We start from the raw sequence: 12,174 nt of genomic DNA, 5'->3' as shown, positions 1-12,174 counted from the left end.
TAGTCGGATAGTTTTTTTATCGATTTAGTTATTCGGAAAAAAATAATGGAAAAAAGTGGAAAAGACAATCTGACGTTATACCGAAATTCTATATTTCTGGTTTTTTTTTTTTAAATACCAGAAATTTCAAAATTTTCAATAAGATTGTTCTTCTTGCCGGAAATTTCAAATTTCCAGTGCTATTACATTTGTTCCAGTATTGTTTCAAAATTTCTTATACGTGACGATATTTTTTTTTGAAAATCCTATATTTATATGAGGATATACCAAGAAAAACCCGATAAATAAATAGGTGATGTCAGGTACAACTTGGACATGGCAAGTTAAATGCTCTAAATTTTGTGAATTTTATTCCTTTTTCTTCTAATGAAGGTTTGAGTATTGAAATGGAAGGTGTTTTTGTCTCAACTTTGATAAATTGACTTTTGGAATCGATGAATTTATTTTTTGAAAGAGGACGTGACTGTACTATCTCTACGACTGATATTCAAGTTGTAACATGTGGTAGAAATTCAACTCTCTGCAATTGGTATCCTGTAGTGGTAGAAATTGTTTTTCCAAAGATGTCATGATATTGAATTTCATAGTGACATCTTGAACAAATTTTAACACAACAATCGAGTTATTGCTGGAAGAACTTCAACCCAACCGCCTGCATATAAGCTTCATAGTCAATCCAGACTACCTCAAGGCTCAGTCAACCAATTTCTGATTTGATGCTCTAAATAATATATATAGACCCAGCATATCAGGAATGCTTATGATTTTTTTTGTTCCATCAGAGTAGTGTTTGTAATGGAAAAAAGAATAGTTCATAAATGTCACACAACTATAAGTAAAACGCAGAAAGTGATAGAATGAAGGATTATCATAAATTACTTAAATTTTCAATGCTCAAACAGTACTTAATGTTTCTTCTCTAATGCTATTTTAGCGGAATTTTTAACTGCAGCAGCATCAGTCCAAGAAAGTAAAACAACGTAGGTAGTAATTTAATATGGTACACACACCTACAAGACAAGTTTTGTGAGCTGCAGAATTAGAAAATAAACAATACAGATACCGAGCAGGGGAGTTAGAAATAATGCGCAAAACTCGGATTTTCTGTGATTCTATGCATTTATCAAGCATCAAGTAGAACTCCCCCCTTCCAGTCGTATCCTCTTGGGACCTGTCTCTTCAACTTGATTACAAGTCGTTCCAATCCTGTTTTCCTTCGCTTCTACTAAACATCTTTTGTAAGGTTTAAACCCTGTTCGACGAGTCTTAAGTTTACCTTGTCCAAGACCTAAGGTTAGCAGTCCCTCCTCCTCACTGTTATTTTGTACAAATGGTAGGTTTTGCTGCAACCGGTCACAACTAGAACTGCATTTCTTGCTGTCAAGGTGATCTTGATGGGGTGTGTTTTGCTCGATACCCTTCATGTTGTCCATCTGATGATCTTTATTTATCAAATCAGGAGGAGGTGAAAAGCTTTGGGGCAACACCTCTCTGGAGAATAGAGCCCGAAAGGCAAGCCGTCCCTGTAAATAACACTGGCATAAGGACAGAAGCAATACATGCATACAATACATTAATTACATTTTATCGTAAGATATACTGTGATACCTCTTCAGACACCTCCTTCCAAGAATCAAGAATGTTGCTAATGCTTCTATATCGACGACTACTAGGATCAATAGCTAAATGGTCTGCATCAGGTGTTTTGGGGTCTTCCTTTTCTTTCCCATCCTTCTCTAGCGCATCAGTCTCTTCACTGCCAGAGGTTGTGTTAGAACCACAAGAAGACCGGTCTACCAGTTTCCTGCCCTCCACTTGGTTTGAATTAAGGTTCTCAGAAATTGGTTGGTTTATATCAAGATTAATAGTGGCCTTTGATGAAGCATTTAACTTAGCATCTCCACTCTCCTCTGATTCAGATGAAGAAACAGCTGTTGACTTAGAACCTGAATGTTGAGCTTGCAAAGCTTCCGAGTCTTCTTGATCTAGTTTATGATCTTGCAGAGGAGGATTTTGTAGTGTAATATCTCCTTGTTCTGTCTTAGGTGGAACTTCACTGATATTCATTGATGGAACAACAGTTGTTGATGCAGGAGGACAGGCAAAAGCTGTATGGAGTGGAGCGCACAGAGGAAGCAGTCCATGAGCTGTCCACCATGCAGTTGCAGCAGCTACCGTAGCAGCAGCGATAGCTGCTACACTAGGAGGTGAACCAATTTGTCTAGATGGAAAACCTCCTTGAGAACAAGCTGGAGAATCAGCTGAAGATTCTACATTTGCATAGGGCCAAAATGTAGCAGCAAAACTTGCTGCAGCATGGGCTGCAGGGTGTTGCAGCAAGGTAGAGACAATCAGACTTGAAAATGTAGAAGACATGTTGTTGAGAAAGGATTGATAATCATCATGATTAAGTTGTGAAAAGGGAGGACAAGGAGGAAATGATTGATGAATAGATGACCGTGCCATGTTATTTTGACTACCAGTTGTGTTTGATGCAGCTGAGTTTGTGAAAAGATTAGGTTTCCCATTAATTCCTCCTATTGGCTGAAATGCGGAGTCTTGAACTAATACATCTTGTGATGGAGTTTGAGTACTAGTTCCGAGGTTCCCATCAACAACATGCACAGTGATATGTCTTGGGTAATTCTGATTACTTTGCATCTCATCTGTTAATGCAGAAGTAAGATCATCTGTTTTCTCAGCTTGAACCGATTTATGAGAAGAACTCTCCAATTTAGAGGTTTTACAAGTGCCATCAGTCATTTGTTTGTGTTTTCCATCATCTGACTCCAACATCTGATTTTCAATCTCTGCAGTAGGAAAAGATTTATTTGTTTCATCTTGATTTATCACATTTTTCACTGAAGGAGTAAACTCCCTTAAGATGCAGCAATTTGTCTGGGGCGCTGACATTGAGATTGAACTCTTGATTGCTGCGGATACAGATGAACAGGGTGCCTCCTTGAGGATTGTAAATGCTTTTGAGCAATTTTCATCTTTATTTTCTTTCACAGTTGTTGGCCTTTCCTCATCTTTATGCTTCTAAAAAATAAGGAACAAGTAGAATGATTTCATTGAAAGAAAAAAAAACAGAAAATTTGTATGACAAGTGAAATACAAAATAATAATATTAACCTCGGGAAGCGATTCTGTCTCAAAATCCATGGCTTGTTTACCATTTGAAGATGCTACTGCAATAAGTGGCTTTCCATACTTTGCCCCACTATGTGATGTTGGGGTGCCAACATTGGTCTTGCGCGGATAAGGATTGCTTGGTTTTCTTTTGGGCCGGGGAGGGGGGATGTCTAAGTCAAGAGCTTGTCCTAATGCAGAACCTTTTACAATAGCTTCCTTCTCCAACTGAAAAAAAGTTGCAAGAGTATACTTAGCAAGTGAAGTTCTACAAAATTTATTTGAAAAGCACTAATTGGAGCAGTTGAGCATTGATTCTTAAAATACCATCTAGACTTGTAACACTAACATCCCAATGATTTCAAGTGTAAAACAAAATGAACTACATACATGGTTTATAATGAAGTACCAATCAAGCATACCAATTCTTCAATCCAAATTGATATGGATGTCCTACTACATATTTGGATTGAAGAATTAATCCTGTAAATGATCTGATCCTCTGCTTTTAAAATCAAATTATCAAATCAAGCATACCAATTCTTCAATCCAAATTTTCTTCTCAATTTGGAATAACTTATTTGGACTTATATTATCACATAATTCGTGTCAGTGTTTGAATTGAAAGAGCTTTAAGAAATATATTATAATATGTATACAATATATTTTCAGCTTATTTTCATATGCTCCCCAAGATAGCTTATAGAAACATCTTATACATCAATGTGTAGAGTGTTCCCTCATTTTCTCTTCAATTAAAATAACAATTTGTACATATATTTTTATATGATGTGTCCATAATAAAGAAATGAATAATTAAGTTGTTTACTCAAACTCCCCCTCAGTCCATGCTATATAACTGAAAATAGTTATAACTAGTATTGCTTAATAAAGAAATGAATAATTAAGTTGCTTACTCAAACTCCCCCTCAGTCCATGCTACATAACTGAAAATAGTTATAACTAGTATCGCTTAAGTTTTCCATCAAATTACCTATAGAAAGTGGCACGTTCAAATCGCAATGGCACTTTTGGGGCCTATTCATGCCCGAAGCACGGGATAATGCCTTCCACCCCAACACCATCTGAATCCACTCTTTTATATTGTTTATAGAACCTAGGTGCAACTGACGACCGAGAATTCCGTGCTACTGGATGTTGGGCTCAGGCACTCCATAACACCGAAGTCCTACCGTAGCATTACCCCTAATCGCAGACATCCTGGCAGCTGCATTCTACAAAGCTTTACTCCGCCTTTCCAGTCATATTTTCTGTTGGTAGCACTTTCCGAGCCACCAACGACTACCACTGACAACCAATTGATAGTCAAAAGAATTTACTCACCTATTTCGACTGCGGAGAACAGGCCACGCGACATGGAGATATGAAAACTCGACATGGAGATATGAAAATTGTGGAATCTTGGTTTGATCAAGCTGCTGAATATTGGAAACCATCTATAACCCTTACGTCTAGTAATTATATTAAGCACAAAATTGGTTGAAGATCACAGGGCATTTTGAATAAAAATACTGTTACGTTTTTTTAATTCAAATATGATTTAGAAGAAGTGAATTATTGTTCAATGAACAACACAAAACACACATTCCCCGGATATTCAAGAGATCCAAGACTCTCCTCAATACTAGTCCTCACTAATTTCCAATCCACCAGAACACATCTTTTCCTTCTAACACACACACACGACGCCCGTCATTTACCACTCTAAGTTATTTGTGCCTCTTATCTTGTGTTGAATCAATCTTGGAGTTGGGTCCCATTCGCCACTGATTGTTCCAAAGTCTCCAATCTTGATTCCATTCTGAACTAACAAGTTATTGATTTCCATATTCCTGATTGAGCTTGATACCAGATGATAAGATCTGGTTCAGGTTGCTCAAAAAAAAAAGAAATTGTTGCCTTTCCTTCTTAAGTGGAGCCCTCAAATTACTAAATCGTACATTTGGAAAGGAAGGGGATTTTATTTCATATCTTTGAAGTTTCAAAACCACACGTGACACTAAGTTGGAGAGGGTGAATCGAACCTTTTCCTTATGACTAGTTAACATCATACCTAGTGGTATTTACTATTTAGAACTGAACACACTTCTCTCAGTGGTGGATCGCCATCACTACCGAAGGTTAGCATTATACCCCAAAAGCAATGTCTTGAACAAATTTTATTTTATTATCTGACTAAGTTTTTCGACCATTGTTTCAAACAGAAGAATTAGATGAAAAGCATATCAAAATGTTTCTTGTTGCAGTGAGTTAAAAATTCTCATTAAGCTCGGTAATATTTTTAAAAATCTCTAAACAAATCAATCTTTTTTACAAAAGTATCAGGTTCTCCAAATCATGTGTACTTCACCCAATTGTCATTGCTTCAGCTAATGGATCCACCTTAGATCTGAAAATTTGTAAAAATTCTAGTGAAGTGGAACAAAAAAAAGGGGAACTGACTTGACCAAGCAATCGAATTGACTACTTGGCCAAATCAGTCCCCCTTCTCTCGTATTACTTTTTTCTTCTATAAATCAATTATTTGCTTAAGCTTGCATCTCTTTTTTTTTCTCTATAAAATCATTTGTTTGTTTGCGTATGTCTTCACTCATTTGTGGATTCTATTAAAGCATTGAACCCCCTCATCTTGTGAATATAGGCACCAATAAAAGGGTTGAGCGTGATCACTCAACTCAATTCAAAAAAGTAATGGACTTAAAGCTTAATACAAAAATGATAGGTGAATCCAAAAATGTAAATCATTTGAAGGCCTAATACTTGCATATCTCACTCTTTTCATCACCTAAGTTAACACATTTAGCATTATCAGTAATTGCAAGTTATGTAGAGTATTTTTCAGTGCTAATAAGGGGTTAGTAAAGGCTGTAAATATTAATAAGCCTTCTATGTTAATAAGCCTTCTTTATCAGTGATCCAGTCTAGTTGACTACTGCCCTGTTATAGGCACCAACAAACTTTTGTTTATATAATGTTCTCATAAAGCAAGAGTGCTACAAGGTACCTAGCTAGATAAGTAAAAAAATTGAAATGATTTAATGTGATATTTTTACATGGTAAACATGTGTTAAAGAAGCTATCCAACTCTCCCCCTCAAGCTGAATCATGTATGTTGTATAAGCCAAACTTATTAGAAATATAGTCAATACGAGAGCCAAAGGGACTTGATGAACATTTCAGCCAACCAGTAGTGACTTGCCCTAATGCACTTTCTCTTATAGAAAGTAACAATATTTATCTACATGTTTGGCTCATTAATAGAAAGATGAATTCTATGTAATGTGAAGTGTAGCGTGCTTGCTATAGATAAGTTTTGTATCCCAAATACCTCCCAATTTCAATTGTAGGGTGATTTCCTAAGTCGCGCAAGTTTGCACGCAGTTAAAACCATGGCATGTTATTCAACTTTTGCAGTTGATCTGATAACTATGCTCTACTTCTACCTGCTCCATGAAATCAAATTTCCTCCAAAACGAACAAAATACTACTAAAAAATGGATCTCCCATTGGGTGTAATGAAGGCAAGCCAAATGCCGCAATTAGGTGAGTAGGAGCAGACCACAATGAAGGCGGAAATTCCAACATACTAAAAAATGGATCTCCCATTGGGTGTAATGAAGAAAAGCCAAATGGTGCAATTAGGTGACTAGGAGCAGACCACAATGAAGGCGGAAATTCCAATACACTCCTTCACGGGACCTCAATGAGCTCATATTCCTTCACGGGACACGGGACCTCAATGAGCTCATATAGTGATCTAGGATAGACTTTGATATCATCTTAACAATGTGTAGGTAGGCCTGACTCGATCCTAAAAAACCGGATTGTATGGTGACATGGGCCATATCTCTAATCACTGTGGGACTCAATCCACCCCTTCAAATTTAGGTGTTGGAGGTTGCAATGAAGGCAAGCCAAATGTCGCCAATTAGGTAGCTAGGGGGCGGAGCGCAATAAAGGCGGAAATTCCAACATCTTTATCTTCATATTATCCTTGTTTTGGAAGCATCCCGAAAAGCACTTAGAAACTAGTTAAAAGGTGATATCAATTTTGATGATAGCGAGATAGTTGAATCTAGCCACAAGATCTTTCTCGATTGTTTAAAATACTCCCTTCGATCTAGAAGAAGCTTGACATTAGGCTTCTTACAAAAGGAATATCAATGGGATGACAATCTATTATACTAGTCTCGGTAAGAATATTCATAGCATACTTTTGTCAATTTCCAAAAAAAAATTGCATCCATACGAAGTATTTGAGAGGTCTTTCCTTAGTCTTGTTAAGAGTCCCACATCGGACAATATATGGCCTGAACATATCTTTATAAATGAGGGCAATCCTCACCCTACAAACCGGTTTTAAAGTCGGTTTTGTAGGGTTGAGTTAGGCCGATCACATTTCTTAACATGGTATCAGAGTTTGGTTTAAAATCTGGTGGACCACCTGCTATCAGGTTTCCGCTATCGAGCCACCCACCATTTATTTTCACGCTCCAGATGTCCAGTCCTGGGCGTGCGGGGATGTCCAGTCCTGGGCGTGCGGGGGTGTGTTAAGAGTCTCACATCGGACATATATGGCCTGAACATGTCTTTATAAGTGGGGGCAATCCTCACCCTACAAGTCGGTCCTGGGCGTGCAGGGGTATATTACGAGTCCTACATCGGACAATATATGGCCTGAACATGTCTTTATAAGTGGAGGCAATCCTCACCCTATAAACCGATTTTAAATCCGGTTTTGTAGGGTTGAATTAAACCAACCACATTTCTTAACAAGTCTGTAATCTGAAACTATTTCAAGAGATAGGATTATAGCTGCCATCTATCATCCACTCATCACCATTAATGACGATGCCATCATTATAGACAACCAAACATCCATCAAAGAAAAGGAGAATGAATGGAGAAGAAAGAGTGATCAAGTTCACGCTTTGTAAATGCCAAATTGCAATAAGGCAAATTTTAAACATCCAAATCAAGTACAAGAGAGTGCTTCAAACTACAGAAAGAGAGACTAGATGAGAATCACCAAAAATTGTAAAGCTTGGAGACTGGAACATACAAATTGCTTCATGCAATTTATGCAAGAAGGCTTTTGTAATATCTTCTCGTTAATAGGCCAATGATGCATAGCATCCATGACAAGAAAAGAGACATCAAAGTGATTTAGTCCGTATGGGAAAAAGGTGTCTCCATAATTTTGACCAAAGATCTAACTATCATTGTTACTATCTTGTCCAACCCTCACCCTATAAAACCAATTGCAAACTTTTCAAAAGGTAAGAGACCAAGTTCCTAATTGCTGTTAGAGTGTAACGCTTTAATTGTTGTTAGAGTGTAACGCTTCCATTTAATCCAACGTCATCTAGCTTCACTTGTGATCTCCTATGGCTTCACCGGCTTAGGAATAAACACAGTAAGACGGGGCATATGGCTTTTGCATATGCAAAAGTAAGACGAAGTATATAGAATGTAAATTTAGTAAAAGGAGAAGTGTTCCTAATGTAGAGGAAAAAATTGGAGACCACATTACCACAAATCACGTGGTTTAAATATCTTGGGTCCGTAAACAAAACGATGGAGAAATAGAAGGGGATCCATGTGGCTTATTATCTTGTAGTGTCTATAGAAGAACCCACCCAAGTTGAGTTACTACAGCTGCACAGATTACTAACAAGCTGTCAGAATCGCGATCTTGCTCACCCTAAACGATCTGAATCGTGAGTAGAATCCTAATTCAGAGCAAAATCCCAATAAAATCGCCCAAAATTACTAAATCGCATCAAAATCCACGATCTCATATGGATTCCACCGATTTTGGACTTTTTTTATTGAGTAATTTTAGAATGAGTAAAGACGACATGTTTCAGTTTTGTGACCCGGTTTTAAACCTTTTTATTTATAAGGGGGAAAACCCGATTTTATTGATATTTATTTGACGTTTGCGCTTCTACATCAACTGTGTTTCTTTCTCCTTCAAGATTTGAGACTTGGTTGTTTTATTTTATGTTTGTTTTATGATTTTAAACTTTTGAGTACTTTTATATTTAAGATTTGAGAGTTGGTTGTTTTATGATTTTAAACTTTTGCACTTTATATATATATTTGAATCCATCGATTTTGGTTGCGATTTTCGATTATGCGATCTTGATTTCCCCTTTCGATTCAACAAAACGATTTGAGTAGAATCCACCGATTTTGGTTGCGATTTACGATTTTTCGATCTTACTATCCTCTTTCGATTCAAAGTAAACTCTCGTTTCTGACAACCTTGTACAAGATATTTTTTTGTTGGTAATAATATAACTTTCTTAGAATAATAAGCCTCAAAAGATGCCAACTTATCAAGTGTACAGAAGCTTCACTCATTCTCCGTTACCTACTATATGATAATAAAAAAGCTTCCCTGTTAAAATTATTTGATTCTTTTTAACTATAAATATGAAAAGATTATCAGTTTAGGGGGTATGATTGGTTTGTTTTTCCTTTTTAGTTTATATGTTTTCAGAATTAATAACAAAGATGCAATTGTGTTTTCATTTAAAGAACATCTATCACTATCTCTATAATCTGTCTCTTATTGCTCAAGGTTCCCGATTCCAATTCTCAACAAATTAATATATTTTCTCAATCTATTATTAGATGCATCTTTGTTTTTGGAAACTCAATAACTAGATTTTTCAATATACTATTTTAATATTGAAGAAACTGGTTTTCAGTGTTGCCGCCTTGGAACTTCCTCAATAAAGCGGGTTATGTTTGTAGCGCTTTTTTAGATTTTTAATTTGAGAACTCGGCAGACGGCACTGCTTCATGCCTATGTTGAGTAAAGTGAATCAAATAATTTGCTAAACTGATTAATAATCAACAGCAGGTCAAAAGAAAGCATGAATTTAATTGAAATAACAAAAACTTTCAGTATATAAGAGAGGGTACCAATCAACCTTTGAAAAGAATTTTTGTGCATGGCTCCTGATTTGCACAGCAGTTTTTGTTCCGATATGCTCTGCTTGACAATAGTAAAACATCAGCAAAGGGGGCAAGGTGAGGAGGGAAAAGAGAGATCCAATTAAGATATGATCCAATAAAGATCAATTAGTGCCATTTCCTAATAAGATATCTCAATATTATGAGTCTGGAAATACAAAATTAGTCCTGCTTTTGAAGAAACTAATAACATAAAATATATATGAGACAAAATATTACCTTCTATGCGCTGCCATGCTCGCCCATATAGCTTAAGGGCTTCTAGAAATCTATTATGTTCCTCGTCTGTCCATCGTTCTCTTTGTTTTGTTATTGTATATGGTTTTCTTGTCTGCAAATATTAGTATTATCTACTTAGATGATGATGATGATAAATTTCATTTATTAACTTTAAGAAATCAAAGTATCCCTATCTATCAATCAACCAAAAAGAACTAACCTTAACAACCACTTCTTCACCAGAGGAGTATAAATCCATCACAGAAGGCGTGAAGCTAGCGCTGCTTCAGATCTTCCCTGACGAAGAGTGAGTAAAACGAACACCTTTCTTTTTTTGTGACATGAAGCACAGCAAATAGTAAAGCCGTTGTGGTGAAAGTAAGCAAAAGCTGATGTTACTGCAAAATAAACAGAAAGCAAGAAAAATAGGTAGAGATCCGTCTCTGTTTGGTATGAAATAATTATCAATTATAAACATCCCAAATTCACAAGTCACCGCCAAGATAATCCACAAATCAAATTACTGAAAGAAAAAAATTAATAGAATCAATTTTGTTTTTAATAATCCACCGCAACATAGAGAGAGATGCTACAAAATTCTTTAATCAGGATCCTCACCAAAACAAACTCCACAGCGCCAAAACCTTCCAAAATAAAAAACAGCTATAATTAGTATATCACATCACTTCAAATTTCTATGTTCAAAGTTCAAATTTCACTTCGAAAATACGAGTTACTAGACATAATTATAAATTATAAATATACATGTACTTCACTTTCACTGCAATTTCAAGTTTCAACTATCAAGAAAAATTAATCACAAATCAGGCGAAGTTCAATTCAACTGAAAGAGTTTATCCCAATCCAGAAAATTAATTAACGACAGTTAATCACAAATCAGGCGAAGTTCAACTCAACTGAACGAGTTTATTCAAATCCAGAAAATTAACTAACGATTAAATTTCTGAATAATCCTTTCGCGATTAATTTTTATCGGAAAACTAATATACTTTCCTAAAAAAGGAGAAACGATAACTACCTCGACGTAAATCCATGTTGAAGTCTGCAAGTGCGATCGTACATGTGAAGCGTACGAATTCACCGGATACTCGCCGGACGATTCATTTCCGGCAACCGGTAATAGCGAATCTGAATATATAGATCGGAGGAAGAATCAAAATGAAAGAGAAGAAACAGTTGCAGTTATAGTGGTAGTAGATGAAACAATAGAAGAATAATAGTACTTGAAGAAGCAACATACATAGAGCTTCAACACGAACTAGAAGCATCCACATCCAACAGTTCAACAAAGAGAACCAATCTCAGCCACTACAATTTCTCACCTTTTTTTATTTTTTTATTATCGATTTTAATTTGAGGTCGTTAAAGCTTGAATAATAAAACTGCGTTAGATTGCGACAAGTGTCGTTAATTTAGTGGCTAATGGTACGAATACCCAACTTGCACTTTTTCTTATTTATTTTTGGGTTTGTTTTAATATTTATTTATTATATTTTTTGAATCTTTTTTCTTCTATGTGAAATCTCACCCACAAACTGGTTCGGCTTGGGTTTTCATCCGTAAAAAAGTGTTGCCAGTTGTCAAATGTGGACCAACTTTGCTTGCGTGGCAATGGCAACGGGTTGTATCCGGTTGATGATGTACGGATCGCTTAATTTCATGGTGTTGTTTGGAGCCAGCGTGGCATCTTGCTTTTCAGAAACCGGTACGTGGCACGGCGTATTCTTTGATCAAGGGTAGTACGCGTGAACATGCTCTGTGAGGTCATGTACGGTTCTTAGTCATGTTAACAAT

General features: G+C 36.3%; 1 protein-coding gene across 4 annotated transcripts; it reads right to left on the bottom strand.

Annotated features, from left to right (window-relative positions):
- Positions 1-850: 850 nt before the first annotated feature.
- LOC131626588 (protein LATE ELONGATED HYPOCOTYL-like) lies at positions 851-11,657 on the bottom strand. Of its 4 annotated transcripts, none has more exons than XM_058897410.1 (8): positions 11,621-11,657; positions 11,399-11,508; positions 10,580-11,003; positions 10,360-10,471; positions 10,098-10,159; positions 3,136-3,360; positions 1,609-3,042; positions 851-1,523 (listed from the first exon to the last, which is right to left on the bottom strand). In XM_058897410.1, exons 3-8 carry the CDS (start codon positions 10,616-10,618, stop codon positions 1,131-1,133), a joined length of 2,265 nt encoding a protein of 754 aa, XP_058753393.1. In that variant the 5' UTR covers positions 10,619-11,003; positions 11,399-11,508; positions 11,621-11,657; the 3' UTR covers positions 851-1,130. The 4 variants fall into 4 exon arrangements, with proteins under 4 accessions (XP_058753393.1, XP_058753392.1, XP_058753391.1 ...); XM_058897409.1 differs by lacking the exon at positions 11,621-11,657 and having other exon boundaries at positions 10,580-10,882; positions 10,978-11,003; positions 11,399-11,597; XM_058897408.1 differs by lacking the exon at positions 11,621-11,657 and having other exon boundaries at positions 10,580-10,757; positions 10,978-11,003; positions 11,399-11,597.
- Between the last annotated feature and the right edge of the window lie 517 nt (positions 11,658-12,174).

This window comes from Vicia villosa, unplaced genomic scaffold (genome assembly GCF_029867415.1).
Source record: "Vicia villosa cultivar HV-30 ecotype Madison, WI unplaced genomic scaffold, Vvil1.0 ctg.000308F_1_1, whole genome shotgun sequence".
In the NCBI taxonomy this organism is placed as follows: Eukaryota; Viridiplantae; Streptophyta; class Magnoliopsida; order Fabales; family Fabaceae; genus Vicia; species Vicia villosa.
This window is presented reverse-complemented; position numbering and strand designations above follow the sequence as displayed.

What these genes read in the sequence shown, in the direction of transcription:
- LOC131626588 (XM_058897410.1), bottom strand. Translation starts at nt 10,618, where the DNA reads ATGGATTTATACTCCTCTGGTGAAGAAGTGGTTGTTAAG. An exon ending in GTGAAGAAGTGGTTGTTAAG is followed by an intron (nt 10,472 to 10,579) that starts GTTAGTTCTTTT and finishes TAATATTTGCAG; the next exon opens with ACAAGAAAACCATATACAAT. An exon ending in AGACAGAATCGCTTCCCGAG is followed by an intron (nt 3,043 to 3,135) that starts GTTAATATTATT and finishes CTTATTTTTTAG; the next exon opens with AAGCATAAAGATGAGGAAAG.